The 23,649-nt window shown below is 40.8% G+C and overlaps 1 protein-coding gene across 1 annotated transcript in view; it reads right to left on the reverse strand.

Annotated features, from left to right (window-relative positions):
* Window positions 1–23,649, reverse strand: part of sema4gb (sema domain, immunoglobulin domain (Ig), transmembrane domain (TM) and short cytoplasmic domain, (semaphorin) 4Gb) — a 43,330-nt gene that overhangs the window by 7,836 nt on the left and 11,845 nt on the right. The window contains exons 3-14 of the mRNA XM_039788210.1: window positions 15,955–16,103; window positions 15,484–15,546; window positions 15,080–15,178; window positions 14,894–14,987; window positions 13,656–13,769; window positions 13,136–13,290; window positions 8,732–8,907; window positions 3,905–4,043; window positions 3,593–3,815; window positions 3,270–3,385; window positions 1,970–2,124; window positions 44–105 (exon numbers count right to left, since the gene is read on the reverse strand). Of these exons, the coding sequence (XP_039644144.1) occupies window positions 44–105; window positions 1,970–2,124; window positions 3,270–3,385; window positions 3,593–3,815; window positions 3,905–4,043; window positions 8,732–8,907; window positions 13,136–13,290; window positions 13,656–13,769; window positions 14,894–14,987; window positions 15,080–15,178; window positions 15,484–15,546; window positions 15,955–16,103 (1,545 nt within the window). The remainder of the gene's footprint in view (window positions 1–43; window positions 106–1,969; window positions 2,125–3,269; window positions 3,386–3,592; window positions 3,816–3,904; window positions 4,044–8,731; window positions 8,908–13,135; window positions 13,291–13,655; window positions 13,770–14,893; window positions 14,988–15,079; window positions 15,179–15,483; window positions 15,547–15,954; window positions 16,104–23,649) is intronic.

Genomic DNA, 23,649 nt, shown 5'->3' on the forward strand with positions numbered 1-23,649 from the left:
TGTGTGTGTGTGTGTGTGTGTGTGTGTGTGTGTGCGTTGTTACCGTTTCCTGAATTCTCCTTGCAGCCCCTGATTCCCTTCAGGATATCCTGGGTAAGGTTTGACCTGAAATGAAGTGATATCAAATCCAGTTGTAATTTTGAAAAATGAGTATCTAATATTTATTTAACCAGAAAAAGCCTCGTTGAGATGAAACATCTCTTTTTTTAAGGCCAAGATAGGCAGCAATAAGTAAAATATGAACACAAGACAGAAAACACAAAATGCTGAAATGTGTTAATAAAAACATCAGCGGCATTTCTACAATCACGATTTTATCCCATAAACAACCCACATAACGCTTTAAAAAACAACCCGGGAGCGGTCTAAAACCATAAAAATAACTAAGACACATCCAAAACAACAACTTAATGAGGCTACCGCGACAATCACGATTCTAAAATACCCCAAAACATCTGCAGCCAGAAGAGAGCACACCTAGTTTCTGCAGCAATTTACAAAGAAAAAACAATTTTAGATCTAACTGCAGAAGGTTCCAGGCAGAGCGGGCAGCCTGTATATAGTTTTCTTTTACCCTGTTCAGTGCAGAATAGTAGTAGACAAATCCTGCCACAGCCTCCCCCTCTATGTACTTCAACAACCTCCCATGAATAAATAGTGGACATTGTGCAGTGTAAACCAGGGAAGTGTAAGATCCCTCTCTCCCTTTTGCAGCTTTTTCCAATCGTGACACTCACCCCCTCTCCCACCACCCCCCCAAACAAATCCACAGGAGAGCTGATGTGTCTGCTGCCATAATGGAGATTAAGATGTCTGGTACTCACTCATGCAGAGTGAATGAAGAGAGGCACAAACACTCCCCAGTGCAAGAGTGAGCCAAAGTAATCTTTATGTATTTGAGTATGTGTGTGTGTGTTTGTTTGGAAGGGGCTTATGATATGCACCGTTCACGTATGTACGTGCCTGTCCAGCTGTAACCAATCACCAGGCCACAGCTAAAAACATTGTATTTTGTAAGGTTAATGACGTTTTTTCCCCACTGGATTAAATTTTTCTGGAGTCGTCTAATATCTAAGGTACGCAGTGGTGGAATATAACTTTGTACATTTACTAGGTACATTTACAAGTACTACACTACACACAAGTACAAAGTTATGATCTGTAAAACAATCTGGAAATTCCACGTATTTTTTATTTTTTCTTTTCTGTTTGAGATGCTGAGTTACACTTGACCTAAATGCTGAACTGCAGAAGAAGCTCCCGCTGAGCTGAACAGAGGTGATGGGAGAAATCCAGGTCGACTGCATTGTCTTAGACCTGATTTCATAGAAATTCAGTTGGAAGGGAACATAAGCTGTATAAATAATTAATTAGACTCCGGCATTGCTGTCGGGCCCAGAAGAAAGAAATAAAGGTCACGTAATACAAAAATTGTACGCTGTGTCAAAATTATTCATCTCTGTAGGTTTATTACTCATTTTACGACGGGCTAACAATAATGATGTATTTAATCATCCTGCCATCATTTTCTCTGAACAGTTCATCATATTGTTTTCACAGTTAAATTAATAATGTGGAGGGGTTATTTACTCTTGGCAACATCTTTAGGCTAATATCTAATTGAAGGTATACAATGTCACTATTTATTTTGTGCATGAAAGAGCAAAAAAACTTTAAAAGTGTATGGCTGTCATCTAAATGCATGCAGCAGCAGATAGAGAACAAACAGGTGGAGCCACAGAGGAGGTTTAGGGAGATATACGCTCAGGATCTATGATGAAGCAATGCAAATTGATCTGTCTCAGCAAGAGTCCGGATTGTTTTCTCTCAAATCTTTGTTTCTTTCCTGTTAGCACTCTGTCAGTGTGTTCTCTACTTTCTATAAAACACTGAGAGTCACTTGTTATGTTTGCCTCCTTGCTTAGATGTGTATTTGTTAGTGTACAGGTGTGTGTGTGTGTTCCCTCACCTCAGTGCACGTGAAGATATTTCCACACACGCTCTCCCGTCCCAGCCACAGAACGGATCTCTGGCGAATACGCAGTCGTAGCAGGAAGTGTACCTTTGACAGGCGGACATCGGTACCTGCACCACTCCAGAGTGGTAGCCGACATAGATACTCCGCTGCAAAACAAAACATTCATCTGTTTTGAACTGTTAACTTTTACTATTTTGACCTTTAAGACCTAAAATTACAATACGCAACATAATCTATGTAATGCATCCTGATTAAAGTCACTGTCGCTATAGATTAGCGCCACACCCAAAATTAATGTATTTACTTTGTAAAAATGGAGGCAATAAAATGTATTAAAGGTCCCGTGACATGGTGCTCTTTGGATGTTTTTATATAGACCTTAGTGGTCCCCTAATACTGTATCTGAAGTCTCTTTCCCGAAATTCAGCCTTGGTGCAGAATTACAGCCACTAGAGGGTTAACCCCTAACCCTAACCCTAACCCTAACCCATTGGCCCATTCAGTACATTAGCACACTCTGTGTTAAAAGCTGGAAAGACCACCCAAACTGGCAACTCCGCAGCGAGTCAGTGTTATGGACGGAACAGCAGAGCAAGTTTAAATATCTTTTCTAGTCTATATTTCCATCTTATAATGCCACTGTTTTGGGTATTTTTTTAAATATAAAGTATCTGTAATGGAGTAGACTTAGATTTATGTTATAGCTGTAATATCTGTATTCACTGCATTATCATATTACCTTATTATTTACTGCCATACGAGCCACAAATGAAAGCTTGGCGAGCTGCAGGAAGATTATTTTTTGGGGCATTTATTTGGATAGGACAGCTTAGATTTGAAAGGGGAGAGAGAAGGGGAATGACCTGCAACAAAGGGCCGCAGGTCAGAGTCGAACCTGTGGCCGCTGCGTTGAGTAGTAAACCTCTATATATGGGCAACCCCCTCTACCAGGTGAGCTAACCATGGGCCCCGCTATACAGATTTTAAGGTATATAAAAAAGACTTCTATGATTCATATTTAGTTTAACATGGTTTTCCACGTAAAATGTTTTTAAAAACACTCTGAAAAGGGGCTGGAAACACATCTACTCTTAAAGTGCACAGACATCTCCCCCTTCAGTAGAAGAATGTGAAAACACCTTCTAGTGACAAACACTTTGCACAGATACAAGTCAGTATAGTCAAGGCCAGACATTTTACAGGACATAAAAATGAGAAAAACACATTTTTGAGTGGAGGTGATCTTTAAACTCTCATTCTGCTATTGTATATCTCATGCACAAACACATACCAGAGCAGAGGATATGACCATGCTCTCTATGGGCTGGGGTTTTTCAAACAGCTGCAACTCTTCTATGATGTGCATTTCTCCATCAATGTCTACAGCTCTGTGCAGCCACCCGTCATCTGTAAGGAAAGATACAACCAAGTGTCAAACAAGACACTTGAGTATATATCTGTAAAGGAACGTGTTATTCTATATTTTTCACATTTTCAACAAATCCCATAAAAAGACCAAAACCAAGCCTGTCTCCTAATACTCTCTGACTTCTGTTGAACTCCGCTCCAAGCCCATTCATACCTTGTTTTGGTCTTTTCAGTAGCAAAACTTACCAGTTCCCAAAAACAGAACTGTATAAATGTTTCCATCCAGCGCCGGCTCCTTGTGCACGACTATCTTGACATAGTTGACACTTCTTTTGAACATGAGTGGGCGCGCCCCTATTGGGTGCACCTGGCCGGCCATCAGTGGGTGCCTTCTGGCAAAAGTGAGGACATTGTCTGGGAGGTCTCGAGATGAGTTGATGCCCTGGGACCTGTGCACATCTGTTATACACTGTGGAGAGATCAGAGACAGAGAAATGAGCGGGACATCAAATACTCTACTGATGGTGGAACGAGTGGTTTTTAATAGATGAAGCTTACAGATCCAGGTCTTGGCTCTGGAACTTTCCCCGTGTACTCCCTCCACTTTGAGTCCTGCACCTCCATGTACGGCCCGTCGAAAGCCTTCTGCACATCTGAGAAGGCGTACTGGCAGATAGCAGATGCTTTGATATTCTTCCTGAAAGAAGATCCCCCACCACCACCCCGAAAGACACATCCAGAGGACACAGTCAGTATAAATGATTAGAAGTTGGATAAACACAGAGAGGTTATTATCTGGGGAGGAACTGCCACCCAGATCGAATTTCACATCACAGATCGGCACTAATCTGCTCTTCTCTATTCTGTGAAAACTGGGGGTGTTACGATGGTAAATCAATTTTTTTCATGCTCACATTTCCCTCCTGGATCTTATCAATTTCTCTTGAATGGACATGTGGGAGTGCCGTCACTGACAGGTGTGTAATTTTCCCTCTTTATCTCCAGTAGCTGCTCCAATCATCCACTCCAATAGGAAATATTTGTTTTTCAACACCACACTCACAGCACTGAAATACCCACTCCCTGTGAGTCAGGAATAAAGCAGGCCCATTTGTGGCTTTGGTGAAAGAAAAGATTTGTCTAACAACATAGCGACAGCATGAGTTGGAAGTTGGGAACCAGGTGACCCTTAATCTTAAACCCTACAGGTGAGATTAGTAATGGGTGGAAAATGTCTGCGTCACATTCTTAAATCCATTGTGTGCCCACCTCAGCTTTCAAAAGCATTCAAGTGAGTAAAATGAGACTGAAGAGAAACCTGAATCTGTCTTCAAAACGAGTGAGCAGTGCATGTGCATGCTTGAGTGTAACGCACAGTGACGACTACTACTCACACAGGTGTGTGAGTGTGTGTGTGTTTTTTTAAAGAAAAACCAGCATGTAGAAAGACAAGAAAGAGAAAGAAAGAAAGAAAAGACAGCTGCTGCAGTGTATGAGGAGACAGAAGTTGAGATCGAATATCCACAAAAGGAAGTGTAGCAGTAAAAAAAAAAAAAAAAAGAAGAAGAAGAAGAAAAAAAAAATATGCCAAAAGAGAAATAGATAGTGTTACTGTCCCGTTGTAATGCTATCCTCTCCATCAGAAGAAACACCCTTGGGACAGTTTTATGCAGCATGACTCTGCATATCAGCATAAATACACACTCGCATCATTGCCAGATATTCCACCGGCTGGCAGCCATCGTCCTCTGACACTGTCACATCAGCTCTGACTGCAGCTCTGTTTTGATAACAACTCACTTTGAGGGGTTTGAAATAATGATTGCTCTCATTTTCAATAAATCTGTAGATAATTTTTTAACTGTTTAGTCTGTAAAATGTCAAATAAAAATAGAAGAAGAATTCCCAGAACCCAAGGTGACGTCTGCAAACAAATTGGTTTTGTTCAACCAGTTTGTTCAGTCCAAAAAAACATAGTATTCAATTTACAATGACATAAATCAGAGAAAAGCAGCATATCTCCACAGCGGAGAAGCTGCAACCAGAAAAACAACATTTCTACTTATAAAGCACTAAATGGTTCATTTCTGATCTGCTGCTACATTATGAATCATCCAGACCTCTCAGGTCCTCTGGGACAAGTCAGCTTTCTGTCCTCAGAGTCTGAGAGAAGAACTAAACATGGAGAAGCAGCGTTTAGTTTTTAAAGCACCACATATCTGGAACAAACTCCAAGGAAACAGTTCTTTTAAATCAAGGCTGTAGATTTTTCTGTTTGATGCTGCCATTTATTAAAGGGGTGATAGAATGCAAAACCGATTTTACCCTGTCATAGTTGAATAACGACAGTTCGGTGGGTAAATAGGACATACATAGAAGCTCAAAATCCCATTGACACCCTTTTACTATGAAAATTTCATATTTTGAAACTGCTGCTGAAGAGAACGGCCACGCCCCAACATTTACATAGGCTACACAACTGACCTGAGATCAGTTAGTCTTCTGAATCTAGGTCGTGCAGATCTCAGAAAATGTATACATTGTTCATGCTATTTTACCATTAAATTCACTTCTGAGACTTTTTTATGCAAGAAATCAACTACTTAGAGGTCAAATATGGGCCGTTTTACGAAAATTGATGTCTAATTGCAAATTTTGTTCGACTGTGTGTCGGACTTCAGAGGCTGGTGCTGCCTGTGTTGCTGCCTCGCCGCCTGGCCTGCCTTCCTCCACAGACCCCGGCTTGCTGTGAGCCCGATTGAGCTCCGGCACGGCTGCTGCAGCCCACAGCACCTCATACCCGCGCAAAGTCACCGTTTGGGCTGGTGGACTACTACCAAACGCCGCTGCTCTGACAGAGCTCCAGGGCCTGCAACTCCCCTCTTCCTGCTAGCTAGCTAAATGCCCGGTGTATGTGAGTGAAAGCGCGGTCAGCGAGCTTGTTACGCCAGCATTCTCTTACCACAGATTCTAGTTAATCTTATAATGTGTGTAATTATAATGTGTTGAGTTATTTAAACAAACGATTGGGAAAATAAACGCCGCTTGTCCATGAGTCTCATTGATAGAGCCTGCGGCTGGATGGAGCTCTATCAATGAGAGCTAGCTAACCTCATAGAATTCCTCTGGAATTCACAAATATTCATTAACTTGAAATCGGACACCGTTGTTAGCTTTATAAAACATTTAGTTAGATGTTGTATAAGTGGCGTGACGAAATTCAAACTGTAAATATACTCGAATTACGACCAAAAATGAAGCTAACTAGCCGCAATCTGTACACATAGGATTGCAGGGACAGTCGCAGCTAACGAAACCCTTACAGCTCACAAATATTCATTAACTTGAAATCGGACACCGTTGTTAGCTTTATAAAACATATAGTTATATGTTGTATAGCTAAGTGGCGTGACGGAATTCAAACTGTAAATATACTCGAATTACGACCAAAAATGAAGCTAACTAGCCGCAATCTGTACACATAGGATTGCAGGGACAGTCGCAGCTAACGAAACCCTTACAGCTCACAAATATTCATTAACTTGAAATCGGACACCGTTGTTAGCTTTATAAAACATATAGTTATATGTTGTATAGCTAAGTGGCGTGACATATGTGTAACATGTGGTAAGAGATTGCTGGTGTAACAAGCTCGCTGACCGCGCTCTCACACACGGGCCATTTAGCCAGCAGGAAGAGAGGAGATGCAGGCCCAGGAGCTTTGTCAGGGCAGCGGCGTCAAACGGTGACTTTGCGCGGGTATGAGGTGCTGTGGGCTGCAGCAGCCGTGCCGGAGCTCAATCGAGCTCACAGCAAGCCGGGGTCTGTGGAGGAAGGCAGGCCAGGCGGCGAGCCAGCAACACAGGCAGCTGAACTCCGACACAAAGTTTTACCAAATTTGCAATTAGCCATCCATTTTCGTAAAACGGCCCATATTTGAGCTTTATATAGTTGATTTCTCGCATAAAAAAGTCTCAGAAGTGAATTTGGTAAGGAAACATTGCAGTGTCTGGAATATGAGATTCTGTCGCGTTTCTAATGTCTGTGTATTGGGGATTCGCTCAACCAATCAGCACACGACCTCTAATGCGTGTGTATGGCGAGTCGCTCAACCAATCAGCGCGCGTCTATATGTGTGTGTACGGGGCTAAGGCTCAACCAAGCAGCGCGCAGCTCATCTAAATATTCATGACCATACCATATTTGGAAGAAAAGCTCTTGTTACAAATAGGGCCAAAACACAGGGATGCATAAGGGCCAATAAAACATCAACCGGGCCATTTTCAGCCCAACTAATGTTACATACCCCATTAGGAGACCATAAGGAACAGTGTGAAATACCCTATATAATCATTCTATCACCCCTTTAAACTTAAAAGCTAATTGTTCATTTCTTGCACTGCTGCACTGTAACTTTTTTCTTGTATTTTATACCTGCCTTATTATATATGTATATATTTTTAAAGATATTTTTTAGGGTTTTTTCCTTTATTTAGAACAGCTGAAGAGATGGAAATGGGAGAGAGAGAGAAGGGGGTGACATGCAGCAAAGGGCCTCGAGTTGGATTTGAACTCAGGTTGCTGGCAAGAACTGAGCCTACATGGGGCATGCGCTCTACCAGGTGAGCTAGAGGCCTGCCCTGCCATTATATTTTAGCTTGTTTTTATTTTCTATTCTCTTTAATGAATGTTTTTAACTGCTCTTTAAAGTTTTATGTAAAGCACTTTGAATTGCATTGTTGCTGAAATGTTCTATTTAAATAAAGTTGCCTTTCCTTTTTAAAGTGACTGTATGTAACTTTTAAATGTTTCTGAAGTTTAATGTTCCATCTGATGATCATAAATGACCTGTAACAGCAAACAAAATTAACAGTGAAAAGAAGGCTACTTTTATTTAGTTTATATTAATGCCTCTGCCCGGCTCCGATTTTTCCCGCGAAGTCACAAAATGATTTACGGCAGGTAGACGGCGCTACAGTAACACATTCAGACGGGTCACAGAGTTTGGCATAACACCGTAAAAGCCTGTGTTAGTATGCAGGTAAAAGGTAGGAGATTTCTTTATATAGGCTAGACCAAATAGTATTTTTATTTTATTTTAGAAGTTATCTGCTGTAGTTACGACTGGTACTGGGACAGGGCCATCACAGGAAAGAAGGAAATTAAACGAAGAACAACCAAGAGCTAAACGGGCAAAACCAAGTCAATTATTATTACTTTAATTATTATTATTATTATTATTATTACGTTGGTTGCTATGACAAACTCTTAATGATTTGGCTCGTGACACAGTGACAGTGATAACGTTACCCGGTTTAGCTCACAAGTTACAAATAGTTACAAATGGCCACTTTAATAAAAGCAGAATGTGATGTTGTCTCTTACCATTCCAAGCCAAAGACGCCATAGAAAATGCTGCTTTGAGCATCTCGACCCTGCAAAACGAACACACTGCGCAGGATATTGAGGTGCAGCTCATACTCTGGGACTGAACACACCATTCTGGCCTTGAGGAAGGAGGTCCACTTCCTCTGCAGGGTCCTCTGGCCACCCCAGTCATTCTGAAGCACAGAGAAAACAATGGATGGATGGATGGATGGATGGATGGATGAATGGATGAATAAATAAATAAAGTCACTGAGAGCTGATAAATTCTGGCATATACACTTTCAAATGACACAAATTAACTCTCTCACTCATATACAACGCTCACTAATCTGTGATTGTAATAACAGTGAAAGAAAGATATCATCTACAAAAAAAATATCATAATGTACACATACACATATAAAGAGGAGGGAAGGAAGTGAGGAGAGTCTTGTGAAACTGAAGCTGAATGTTAGTGCCTACTTTAGCACATTTTGTTCTAATTGCATTACTGGGAGGAGAAGCTGCAAGACATCTCTACCTAAAAGAGTAATTTAGCACACCTCATTTAGAAGAGAGAAAAAAAACAGACTTCTCTTTGTTTGTTGGAATTATAGCCCTTCATCTTTCTTCATTTATGTCTTTCGCAGAAGTCTATCGTTCATCAAAATGCTCTGCCTGCCTGCCTCGGCCTCCCACACAAAAAGGCAAAGTAGCCTAAATCGACATAACACATAAGTATGGAACACAAAAATGCCTGCATTAAGAACTTCCATCAATAATACCAACTGCATTTTTGGTAATAAGTGAAAGACAAAAGCATCCACTCGCATTCTTCTCACAGAATAAAACCTCTGCAGAGTATGTGTTGGCAGAGAGGATGCCACTGAGAAACAACAGAAGCATTTCTTATATAGATAAATACGAGGTTCTTTTTGTGGAAAGAGCTAAAGGGATGCACTGATAGATTACAATCTATGTCACTCAAAGCACCGTCCGGGTCATGGAGCTGTCACGACGTAAATCCAAGAAAATAAGAGTGAAGAATCCAAGCGTAGCACCGTAGAGATACGCCTTTGGGGAAATTAAGCCAAGACGACATGATGGAAGCAGTTTGAGCCAGACATGAAGTGGATTTCTAAAGGATGTTAAGGAGTTGATTAGATATTGTGTCTGTAAATAAGGGTTTCCAATAAAAATGTATGTAATTTTACAATACATATCTTTAAAGACCGATTTATCAAAATGAATTTTGTTCTCCTACGCTGAGCTAGAAATCTCCACTTCAGTAACACAACTTTCCATTTTTATTCCTATCTATATTCTAAAGGTTTTCACTGAGGGGTTGGTTCATATATCATTCATAGACGGATAAACATTTTTATAACTAAATTCATGGTAAAAATAGATTTGTTATTTGCTGTTGACAGTTGTTTCTGATTTATGGAATGATAAAAGAAAAAATGATTCCCTCTGTAAAAACCTTTTGACTCTTATATAACAACAAAAAGAAAGAAGAAGTTTGAACCTGGCTTTATTTTATGTTCAGATTTCTGTTCTGGAAATGATGCAAATTAGTGCATATTTAATTAGACAATACCTCATTTGCATATCAAAACATAACATTTCAGGCAACTTGTAATACAAAATAATTGTCTTATTGCAAGTAATAAACTGGGGAAGTTTCATGGTGATATCTATCAGTTCAATCTTTTTGCCTCTTCGCCTGTAGTGTCTTGCCTTAAATAATGATTTGCATTGATTTCTGCTCTTTCTGTTGCTGAAAAGATCTTGTTTCCATGTAATATACACCCTTCTCTGTGAAAATAGGTCATGGTTGCAGAAGTAGTAGATGCGGTCTGGCTGGGTAGTGAGAAACAGAAGAGGACAACTAGTTAGGCAGCGCAAAAATGGCAAGTCTTCAGTGGATTCAGGCCAGAGGCTACTGCCAGGGCCATCGCTATCTGCAGATCTGCCTCCAACCAGTATGGAGTCTGGCTTCCACGGGGCTGAGCTGGGGACCAGCTCGACATCTGCATGTGCTGCCGTGGCCTAGTTCAGACTGAGTTATTACACTCTTGACTGCTCTGACAACTCCACAGAGCTGATAAAGAGAGAGGAGCTGAGGAGTCCAAAACATATTTTCAGAAATGACTTATTTTGGATGCAGAGAGAATCGTGAGGAGATGAACCGTTTAAGTATATGGGATTAAAAAAAGTTCAGAAATAACTTTACTGCCTGATTGTGAGCATGTGCAATATTGTGCCAAGGTGAACAGTATGTGAAACCACGTAAGGAAAAGACTTATGAATGTCACAAAAAAGATCTACACATCTAAACATTTGTATACCTCGCCCTAACAATGCTAATTAATTATGGTGTCAACAGCTAAATACATTTTTAAAAACCATCAGTTATGCAGCCTAAGAGAGAACAGATCTTCCTTAATATTAGTTTTGTTAATACCACTTCCTCTCGCGCACCAGATGCCAAATGTCACACAAGCATTGTGGCTGTTTTCTAAACCTCCAGTCATGTCTGAATACATGCAGAATGAACATTCATTTAAAAATACAGCCAGGTGGTGGCTGGGTGGTGGTAGAGCAGGTGCATATATACTGAGAGGTTTATGCCTCAACGCAGAGGTCCAGGGTTCGAATGCAACCTGTGACAATTTCCTGCATGTCTTCCCCCTCTCTCTCCCCTTTCTCACCTAGCTGTCCTGCCAAAAAGTAAAGGCGGAAAAGCCCCCAAAAAATAATCTTTAAAGGTCCCATGACATGGTGGTCTTTGGATGCTTTTATATAGACCTTAGTGGGCCCCTAATACTGTATCTGAAGTCTCTTTTATATAGACCTTAGTGGTCCCCTAATACTGTATCTGAAGTCTCTTTTATATAGACCTTAGTGGTCCCCTAATACTGTATCTGAAGTCTCTTTCCCAAAATTCAGCCTTGGTGCAGAATTACAGCCACTACAGCCAGTCCCACAATGAGCTTTCCTTAGTATGTGCCATTTCTGTGTCTGTAGCTACTGAGGAGGAGAGAGGGGGGGGCAAGGTGGAGGGTGGGGGTGTGGCCTTGACCAGCTGCCACTTTGCTCGTTTGAAAGCCATGATGTCTCTCTCTCATGGGTGGGCCAAATTCTCTGGGCGGGCAAAGCAGAGAAAGGGGAGGTAACCTTGCTCCTTATGACCTCATAAGGAGAAGATTCCAGATCGGGCCCATCTGAGCTTTCATTTTCTCAAAGGCAGAGCACGATACCCAGGGCTCGGTTTACATCTATCACCATTTCTAGCCACTGGGGGACCATAGGCAGGCTGGGGGAAAGCATATTAATGTTAAAAAACCTCATAAAGTGAAATTTTCATGCCATGGGACCTTTAAAAGAAATACAGCCATGTCTGAATAACAAAAAAATGTTTGAGTGATAAAGCCAGAAATATTATGTGTCAAAAGAGGCTGTAAATTGTGGTAAAACATCTCCGGAAAGACAAAAAAAAAAAAAAGAAATTAAGTGATAAATCTTTGGAAATACATTTGGCTTTTTCCTTGTTAAGTTTAATTTGCTGTGGCATTTCATGCCCGTAGTTTGCATTGATTTAACTCTGACTGGATATTAATAGTTGATTGCTAAGTGGTTAGTCAATTTGTAGCTTTCACATTCATTATATTCATTTCGCACTCTCATACATTCATGCAAATCTTTTTAACAGTCTCACTAAAGGTTGTATGCAACTGCAGGGGTTTGATCTTATTTCTGAACATCCCTTCACCAGCACAGAGTCTTTTAGACACTTTTTTTTTGATCCCATAGAAAAACTGCAACAGTGATTTCAGCACAACAGCATACTGTGATGGTAATTACACCACCATAAATGGCTAAAAGAAACAACACAGAGAAAGAAATGCTGGGCATGCTGTCTAGACCGGGGATGCTGATCGCAACTGAAATGAGGTGAGAGGGAAAAAAGGAGGAGGAGGAGGAGGAGTGGAATAGGGAAAGATGGCAATAAAGAGAGGAGAGGGGTTGCCATTGGAGGTGGAGGTTGGTGGACTTGTAGTTTGCCTGACAACAGTGTGGCACAGAAAGAACCCCCGTCAGCGAAGAAACCAAGATTAGAGACACCCAACTGCTGGTTCATTCAGCAGTTAGAAGAGAGAATGGTAGCTGAGAGAGAAGAATCGAGAACAAAAAGTCTCCTTAAATCCATTTACATCTGTATCAGTGACGTAAAACATTAAATAATCCCACAATTTTTGCACTTTGAATGCTGACTTTTCTTCTCCCTCATTTAAACACTTTCTTTCCATGACCTTGCAGGCACTATCAATCTGTTATGAGATTTTTTTTTTTATTAACTTTCCAAACCATTAATACGATTATGGTTAATAGTATCTGGGGTAAGTTGCACTCTCTGACCTTGCAGACTCGGGCAACCCTGGACACCTTGGTCTGGCTCGGGTAGGCAATCTGCTCCTGGCTTCTCTCCGTAAAGAAAAAGTAAATCTTGTCGTCGTCACCGATAGAGCTGTTGATGCTCTCTTTCAGCAGCACGGAGCCCACGAAATCTGCCTCTGGTACACACACAAACACGACACACACACACTCAGATCCACATGTCCAAACACATACCTATTAGCAGCCTGGGAAGCGTCTCCTTGGAAACTAAAGATGGAGCGTTTAAGTATGATTGAATTGCCACAACTAAGCCAGTTAGAGCTGCAGTGCAGTGCAATTTTTTTGATGTGATTTTCAATCTCCAAGTCAATCAGTTTGAGCTAAAAATGTGCAAAATTGCTATGAGGTTTGGTCCATTTAGTAGTTTACTGCAAGTGGACTTATATAAACCAGTGCATGCAATGTTTTCGTACACACTTATTCGTATTTTTTCAGGGATTTTCTCCCTTCTTTGACTTGTGTTGCCGTGTGATGTATTTACCCAGTAGCCACCGGGTGGGGGCCTCCTCTGTCCTGAGCGTGGGGAAGGGGAAGTTTCTGCGCACATCTGGAGAGCTGCGAAACTCGTACTGAGAGGCTGTGAACATCTCACCGTCTGATTAACAGATAGAAGAAGACAGAAGGAAATTTGGCCATCAGAGTTAAATGAGATGTAAATGAAAACAGTTGGCATACTGCAGAGTAAGTAGGCAAACTGACCTATCACCCAATGTGGGTGTAATACTTGGTAAAGTAATTTGACACACATCCTAGCATGCTTAAGTTGTTAAAAGTGAACCAAGAGAACGTTCTCCCCTGAGTCTTTATTTTACTTAGATTGCCTTATAAAGGATTCAGATCTGTCTTAATGCAACACACACATTCCAATGTTAAGCCAAAACTAATATGAGTCTTCAGCAGTCTTAGTTATACAAATCGAGTGAGCATCTTCCTCCTGGCAGTCATTTGTAGGTTTATTGTTGGTGTTTTCTCCCAGTAATAAAAATAATTAATTTTATCTATACAGCATCTTTCAAAACTAAGTTACCAAGTGCTTCACAAGGAAATCGACAATACAATCAAATAAAACCACAGAAATAAAAAATCAGTAAGTAACGGTAAAAAAAACTGCGAGTATTTTTAGCTAGTCCGAAATGAAATGTCTCAACAAATATCTGATAGATTGCCATGAAGTTTGGTTCAGGCATTCGTGGTCCCCTTAAAATGAATTGCAATAACTTTAGTGATACTCTGACTTTTCATACAGCACCATCATCAGCTCAGAACTTTAGTTTATGAGCAAATACTTGCAAAACTAATGACATTCCCATCAGGCTCAGATGAACTTCAGGGCTAATTAGCAAACAATAACTAAGATGGTGAACATCATCTGCTAAACATCAGCATGTTAGAATTGTCATTGTGAGAATCTAAAGTGAGTCCAGTTGCCCTTAACTTAGCCCCTTTGGATATATCATGACCTGGATGACTAAGATTCTTCACAGGCACTTAACACGATGACGTTAGTATTTCGTACAGCCTCACAAAGCAGCTAGCATGGCTACAGGCTCTTTTTGTTTGAGTGGGGCTCAATCATTGTGCCCTAAAAGGTTAACCATTTGAGTTCCGAAGACACAGCTCCTCTTTAGTCTAACAAAGGCTAATAATGCCTGCATGCTGCTTTGACTACACCAACAAGCTGTCTATGGAACACATTAAATGCTAATTTGGGAGACACACCTACGAGGAGGCCAGTGTATCCCTTTGCTGGGTCATATGGACACCTGTCTCTGCCCTCCTCAAAGCCGGAGGAGAATCTGAACCGCTCTGCATCCTGACAGAGAGAAAAAAGACAAGCATTCATTTCAATTCCTTTGTTTCCTTCTACTCATAATTGCACTAAAATGAAATCACGCACGCTCTTACTATGTAAGCACAAAGAGGTCTGAAGGCGTTTGTTCCACAGACGTATAGGTGAGTCTCATTGAATCGCTGCAGAAAGCGGATGTGATTGTAGCACTCTGTCTGCAGGAAACAGAGAAAAACTAGTTATTTCTGGCTCCACAATAACAAAGAACTGGAGAACATAGGCCAGTCAATCCACTTCATGTATAGGCTATTTTATGCAAATATTCAATTAATGAGTGTGATTTTCTTTTTGGGAAAAATGGATTAAGAAGCAATTGAAAGGACTTTTCAACTTTGTTGCTGTCAGAAACAATCTGCACATCACAAAGAAAAAAGGGTTTAATTTATGTTCTCCTATAATTACTCAGTAAATAAAGAGTTTCATCAAAAGAAAAAACGAGAGTCGAGCCGCGGCCGTGTACCTGATTGTCTCTCCCTTTGTTGAGACACTGCCTCTTCTGTTCAGGGGAAGCATCCCAATCAATCTGCAAACAATGGGGAGGGGGTAATAAGGATGACTCAGCTCAATAAATAGAGAGGGAAACAGATAGATAAATAGAAAGATCTATGGACAGAGAAGGGGGAGATGAAGAGAAGAAAACAAGTGTGTGCATGTGATAAACAGGAAGCGATTAAAGAGAAGACAGCTCACTCTATTCTCTGGCTGCGTCACTGAGTTCTGACTCTGTTCAGTAACCCTTGAATAAACGCCTGGTGCATTTAATCCAACAGCCATAAAATTGGAGGAACACAACAGGATTTGCTCAATCTGCTTAAGGCTATTATTAGTTTGTCCTCCTTTAACACTTATGGGAGAAAACTTGTGAAGCGGGGGTTTGTTTGGGCTGTTTTCTTCGTCGCAATTAACGTGGTGATCTGACCGTGGCACTCACTGTGAGGTTTGCAGTTGTGGAGATGTTGGAGGTGTTGAGTGCGTGCAGGGCTCCTCTGCCTCCCACGTACAGCAGCCCGGCCCCCTCCTCCAGCAGGAGGGTGCTGTGGTTCTGGGAAGAGCCAGTGAAAATGGCTCTGCCCAACAGACCTGCAAATATATGACACACATTACTGTATAACAACAAAGGTTTCTTTCTTGGTAATGGACAAATCTGTGTGAACACTCCTGTACTTTTGGACTAGGGTAATTTTCATGGTTTAGGCTCGTGTTAACAGTTTGGGGAAGGAACCTTTCTTTCTATTTTAACAGACAATGCTCCCCTGTCACATATTTTGCTTACAGTAACTGTATATATATCAGGTATATAGCCTTGTAATATCTCTGTTATTGTATCATGCAATTGTGGGCAATGTTGCGAATCAATAATTAAGTATTTGTTTCACTTGATTAACCAAAAACAGTCCTTCTCATCTGAATAATTCATATACAAAAATAGATAAATATAAAATAGTTCCGCCATTGAATTTTCAGAAAATGTACTATATCATTATACACTATGTGGCCAAAAGTATGTGGACAGTGTGTATTTTTGGAGCGATATTTTAGTCTCTTGCAAGCCTCCTAACTTTTATGTAGGTGTTCCCATTTAAAGAATGAATTGCTAATTTTATACTATTTTATTGAGCCAAGCTACTTGTGTCTAAAAAGCATTAAAGCGTTTCAGATAGCGTTACTTTGTTAAATGAAAATCTGAATGTATTAGGAGATATTAATATTCCTCAAACTGAGGTACTAAAAACATAAAGTTTTGGGATCATGTTTTTATCAGAATCCAACACTTTACAGCTCCATGGAGGGGCATGTATGAGCAGCTCCAAATTCTCTGCTTGCAGACTGTAAGAATAGGTTGACTAGAGGCTTATATCTTGACTTCACACTCATTGGAGGATTCCCAGAGTCTACACACCCCAAGTGAACATACAGTACTTGGCATGATTGCATGGGGGTGAGGCTCGACAGCGCGATCTGGGAGATGGGGGGTCGCTGGAGTGATTGCTGAGAGGACAGGACTGTGGGGAGTGTGAGCATGTGGGCACAGAGGAGGCAACATTTTAGGGCATTCAGCAGGATTCATGGCCCAGTAATGCCAAATCACATCAGTCGTACTGCCACAGCATCATCAGCTCTCTCTCTCTCTGTGTGTGTGTGTGTGTGTGTGTGTGTGTGTGTGTGTGTGTGTGTGTGTGTGTGTGTGTGCGGGTGGGTGACAAGAGGAGGGAGCAGACATATAGATGATTAACCCATTGCGAAATAATTGGCCTGGTGCACTAAACTAAATATATGAACATGCTCTGGTGTAGCCCCTCAGAAATGGGGGCAGGTCGCTTTGCTGCTGTGTGACTAGAGAGAGAAGTGAGGCAGAATAAAAAAAGAAGGGCGTTGTTTATTCTCCCTCTGTGCAAAAGTAGGTTTACAGAGCTTTAAATTGAACTAAAAGTCAGATGCAAGTGAAGATTAATGTCTGATTAAATAAGTTTGACGCACAGAAGAAGAAAGAAACCACACATGCAGAAAGAACAACATAATAAGTAAAGGTATCAACAGTGATATGAGTGAGCAGAGAGCAGATGGGCTTATTAATCGCCTCTCTTCCTCCCTCTCTGTCTTTTTTCTTCCGTTGTGAAACCGATGGCAGCAGAATCCCAGTAATAAGACAACCTATATTTGTCCCCCGCCAATCGATTTACTGTGGTGTAAGGTACACGCTTGTCGCGATTAATCTGTTCTACTGTTTAATGTAATGAAGCGAAAAGGGGTCTTGTGCAGCCGGGAGGTGCCAGGGGACCACAGTGTATCTGCTGCACGTACACAGATGATTAGCCAGCAATGCAAGCTGATGTGTTATGTTATTTTATATTCCACAGTTCATTAATTTCACTTGGACTTATTGAATTATATCAGGGTCAATTTAGTGCCACTTTAACAGCAAGTGTGAGTGATATACAGCAATAAAATCAAAACATCTCAATATAATGCAGCATAACTCAACAGCACCACAAACAACAGCCCTAAAACACATTACACGATGTTTTCACAGGCTGAGTAATACTACCCATGACTAGTAAACTCATTATGATGCGTACAATTGGTGGAGTTCCTCTTTAAATCAGGAACGACCAAAAAGTGCTGAGGCAGTGCAGCCCTACCAATGCACAGAAATATTGCAAGGATGATGAGTAAAAACTCCAAATATCAATGCAGTTGTTACCATACATTGAAGATCTACAAGTATGGGTTTTATGCAACAACAAAAAAGAGATCTTTGTTTCAGATTATGAGATTATTTGTGCTTAGTTTCATCAGACACATACAGCACAGTTTGAGACAAAAACGACAAGTTTCTGTTAACAGTCGCGGTTAAAGTTGCCGTTGAACCAGTTAAAGGATCGTCCCAAAATGAAAACCCTGTTTTTTTGCAAAACAAAGATACAAGAAGACAAACTCTTCAGGGCCTCTACTAGCTCAACTACAGTATTACTAAAGTTTTTAATATGATATATAACGGCCGTGATGATAATGAGGATGACAGCGAGTCTTTCGGCGTGTTTGATCTTGCGTAATACAACACTATGATGTTTCCCCAACATCACATGGAGGGTGTTTTCCTCCCCACATGACTGGCCGCTTGTCTAACTGTCTCATGGACACACTGAGGGATGACTGCACGTCAACTCTCCAGAAGAGCATGACTGAGTCAGACTGCGGTCCCTCTTACCGCCCACCTTCCTTCATGTCAGCCTTTTTCTTTTTACTGGTTCTATCACTGACAGCCAGACGACCACAGCAATCCCACTCACTGGTCAATAATTAGGTTATTATCATACTGGCTCTGTCGAGCACGTCAGGCTGATTTTAAAGCTTGGAAGAATGACACCGCACATATTGTTCCTGGTAGAGGAAACCCTCCACAAAAGTTACATCAACAGTGACATAAAAAAAAAAAATCTAATCTTCAAAACATTCATTTTGGGCCATTAGTGTAGATACTGCACGCCTCTGCATCTAACTTTGTAAATAGGAACACTTTGATGGCCCAAATCACTGTTCTTTCAGCATTTGTAAAGATTTGTGACGATGATTTCAGTTTATTACAACTTGGTGATCAGACCAGACAGGTTGTAAACAAGCTGACACTTGAAGCAGATTACTTTATTGGAGGCAAACCACTTGCTGGTTTTAGTCCACCACGACCAGAGTCTAGACTCCTAGCTTCATATACGCTTAATGAGGATTCTTCACATCCATCGAATGGGTCTAATCGCTTAAGTGTTTCTCTATTAAGTACCCTCAATAAATACATACACTTCAAATGATTCTCTCCATTTTAAACTGGGAGTTTATTAAACCTGTCTGATTGTCTGACATCTTTTTTAGCAATGTGCCCACGTCTGAGCAGTTAACATGGTGAGTAAGATAATGTTACATAATTTATAGAAACGATGGCCAAAACTATGAAAATTAGACCAAAGTAGTAATAAACCATTATTATCCTGAAAGATTATTCATATTGCATATGTTTTAGTTTGCAAAAAAATAATGAAAATGAAAATGAGTGCAGTGTTTGTGTTGCTTTCAGCCCATTTATTATCAGGTTCATTGTTCAATTCTAGTGAACTAAACTTTTTAAGAGTCACTGCTGCCACTCCTCGATGGCAAAAGCAAAACCTTATGTAACTCTCAATGCAATCCACAAATAAGACAGTGTGGCTGCCACCCATTATTTCTCAAAGCAAGTCAGCCTAACATTTGAGTGAGCAATGAGCAGCTCCTCCGACACAGCCAAAGGTCAGGACACGCCAGGGGGGTGGAGCACCCTCTCCACCACAAGCTGGTACACACACACACACACACACACACACACACACACACACACACACACACACACACACACACACACACACACACACACACACACACACACATAAATGGCATGTACACACAAATGCACGTTCTGAATCTATGTATTGATAAGCACCAAAGAGGAGAGCGTGACACACAAAAATGCAAAAACAACAAAACATAATCCTCATCACGAGAACACTGCATATGCTCAGAGATCACGTTTAAAGAGAGACTTATGCAAACACAATGACAGCCCAAGGCAACATAATGAGTCCACTACATATGAGTCATCCAAGAGTGAGCAAAAGCCTTACTTTCTATCTTATAAAAACAGTATCTGCAGGATATAACTGGCACAGTGCTGATGAGAAGGACTACGGTGACGTACACAATGTCCCCAGCCCCAAGGCAGCAGAGGCACAGCGACCTTGGTCTCAGACCTTTCCGTGGTCGGACTGTGTGCTGTTGTTCTGCAGGCAACACTGACTTGTTGGCACACTTTTGAACACCTGACGTCCCTTACTCTTTAAGGACAACACAACATCCAGATGTTTGAAAAGGTTTCAGTCTGCTTGCACGACTGTAAAACTAAAACAATAAGCTAAAAGAGGCTAAAGGGGGAAAACTGCAGAGTCCATTAGAGTGATTAGTGAGGCATTAAAGATAGAAACAACCAAAACCAAAACATGAACATGGCCATAAATATACTCAGTAAATTAGCAACGGACCCGTGTTGACACACACACACACACACACACACACACACACACACACACACACACACACACACACACTGTACCTTGTGCTATGCTGCAAAATCAATGAGGAAAGTCAACAGAGCACTGAGGTGTGCCAGAAGCTTCTATTTACTGTTGTGATCCTGTGTGTGTGTGTGTGTGTGTGTGTGTGTGTGTGTGTGTGTGTGTGTGTGTGTGTGTGTGTGTGTGTGTGTGTGTGTGTGTGTGTGTGTGTGTGTGTGCGTGTGTCTGTGTGCTAGTGTAAACCTGTTTGTGTGAATGTTCAGAGTACATCATTCAATAAGGTCAAAATGTCCCTTAGAAACATCTGTCAGATTTTCCAATGGGGGAACACACACACTTTTTTTTCACATTTTAGGCCTTTATAGGACAACTGAAGACATGAAACGGGAGAGAGAGAGGGGGAATGACATGCAGCAAAGGGCGTCGAGGAGTAAACCTCTGTATATGGGCGCGCACTCTACCAGGTGAGCTACCCAGGCGCCCCTGGAACACACACACTTTAGACTTATTTCACCCTTCATCTGTCAACTGAAAAAGAGTGAAGACATTTCTAAATCAGTGACTCAGAAGATCTGGGGAGGGCATGTGTGTGTATGTGTGTGTGTGTTGTGTGTTCACTAAAGCGCGTGTGTCTCAACACTGAGCCGTCACAGGTGGCGCATCCAGAATGTGTGCGCTCCCGCTCAGACATATTTGTTATTCTCCAAGTGGGATCCAAGATTATAGTAAATCCAATGTGTTTGTGTTTATGTGTGTGTCGAGTGTGTGTGACTTCCTGTGTGACTCACTGATCACTAGACACACTGTGGAGAGCATGTGACACACACCGATGCATGCACACACACGTGCTTACAAAAATGAGGGAACAAATGCTGGAAGGAAAGGCTGACTTAACTTCTTTGGACAGTGTCAGAACTGTCAGTTGTCGTCAACTTTACGCACATTATATAAGCATCTCTTTACTTCTTCACCAGCCTCAAGAGTCAATGAGGTTGACGTCACTACTCAATGACGATGTGTTATGTAAGCGATAATACACAACTGGGTGCCCTGATACACAAAAAATAGGAGGCAAAGAAGCAGAGTGTATTTCCTCCATTATTATGAAGTCCATTATTTTCTACATTAGGACATTTCAAAGGATATTATCAGGCTTATATCGCCGCCAACTACTAGGCAAAAACAGAAGTGTGTGTTTAAATCGACGTGCTTTTTAAAGGTTAATTGTAGGCAGTTTAACTGTTGATATAGTTACCTGCAGGTTACAATAAAATATTATTGGCCACCGCAGTGAAAATAAAATAAAACACTATGAAGACTTGGGATATTAGAGACAACATGAGAACATATTTAAAAAATGGAATTGCGCCAAATAAATAGACAAAGACGAAGAGGACATATTGTTTACAGAGAAATAATATCATATGAAATTACGTATGTGAATTGTCTGTCTTTGTTTTGTTTAGTTTTTAAGTGGCCTGACTGTTGCTTTTGTACATCTGTTTGTATTGTATGTGAAATTCAAAAAAGGCGAATGGGAGCCTTGGGAGCACAAACAGAACAAAAACAGACAATCATAAAAGATTTGATATTTCATAATGTAATTGTTTTGGGAGTTGATTGCGTACCAGCAACATTTCTGTGCAACAACAGCAACAATTTCTGTGCAACTTTTACTCTGGATAATCCTCAGTACTCTGTCAACAGCTTTTTTTTGCAGAAGTAGATCCAATAAAAAGAGTTCACAGGTCTGTGGTTCACAGGTATCTCCATCAGGTGTCAAAAAACTGTGTGAACTATGAACCGCAGGAAAATGACTTCTTATTTTTTATCCTGGCTGCTTGTTGCCAGTGTTTGTGCTCTATCTTTTATTTGGATCTGTTTGGATCGACTCCATTCTGGATCGGTACAAATAATCCTCTGGTCTATTCAGACTAAGCCCAACTGTCAGGTTTGAATAAGTTTTCCACTTATGTTTTTTTGTTGTTCATCTCAAAATACTGGAAATAAAACCCCTTTTGACATGGATAGTTATCACTAAAGGTAAATGCAAACTTATTTATTATATTAGTAATTTGTGTGAACAAGCCCTTATGTTTACGACACATCTCACAGTCATACACAATACCTTTTTCAAAGCTGTGTGTCAAATCCAAAACTTTTGTAGAACTCTGTTCAACTGGGGAGACTGCAGAATGAGATGAAAGACAGCCAAGGCTTTCATCTTTCAGAAAAGAAAGCCAATCCTACATACACCACACATAAATAGTTCCTGTGTCATTCCAGGTCTCGCTAGATGCTATCAGTGAATCACCAATAAGATCTTATCAGATTCACACTATATCTGAGGGGATATAAGATCAAAGCATCATGGAGGTCTCAGTGGATTTTAGAGTCCAAAGGATGAAATTTCGCCATAGAGGAGAAAAAATAAAAAAGGATAAAAAACAAATGGTGTAACAGCACTGTCACACAGAGATTAAACAACTTCAGTCAGATAATGAGCTGAAAATGTAAATAAATAATTTCCTTCAAAACAGATTTGCTGTTTGCAAAGATAACAGACTGGTCTGAACAGTAAATTCAGTGATAATACAATACTAATAGTGCTAACCATGAGGAAACTTACTACATAACCTCTTTTGCCATCTCAGCCTGTCTTAGCAGCAACAGACAACTTACAGTGCATCAATATTTCAAACATGCATTACTTCAGGTCTGGTGGCAGAGGCAGGAACCCCCATGAGCAAACAGCAGAGTTCAGAACACAGTCAAGCTTTAATCTCACCTCTGGGAGAAAAGGTGAAAGCTGCACACTTAACTGGATGTACTTACTATTCAACTTCTTATTATACAGAAAGGATCCCACACATTTCCAGAAAAATTACAAACTGAGTGATTTTACTGATAAAACACACCACGTTTTGATCTGCCACGGATCATATCAAGATCTTGTCTGCTGTGGTGGAAAGTAACTTTTTACTTACATTGACATTTAGTAGTTAGGTTAGCTAGCTACTTGTCAGGTG

This window comes from Perca fluviatilis, chromosome 21 (genome assembly GCF_010015445.1).
Source record: "Perca fluviatilis chromosome 21, GENO_Pfluv_1.0, whole genome shotgun sequence".
NCBI classification, from domain to species: Eukaryota; Metazoa; Chordata; class Actinopteri; order Perciformes; family Percidae; genus Perca; species Perca fluviatilis.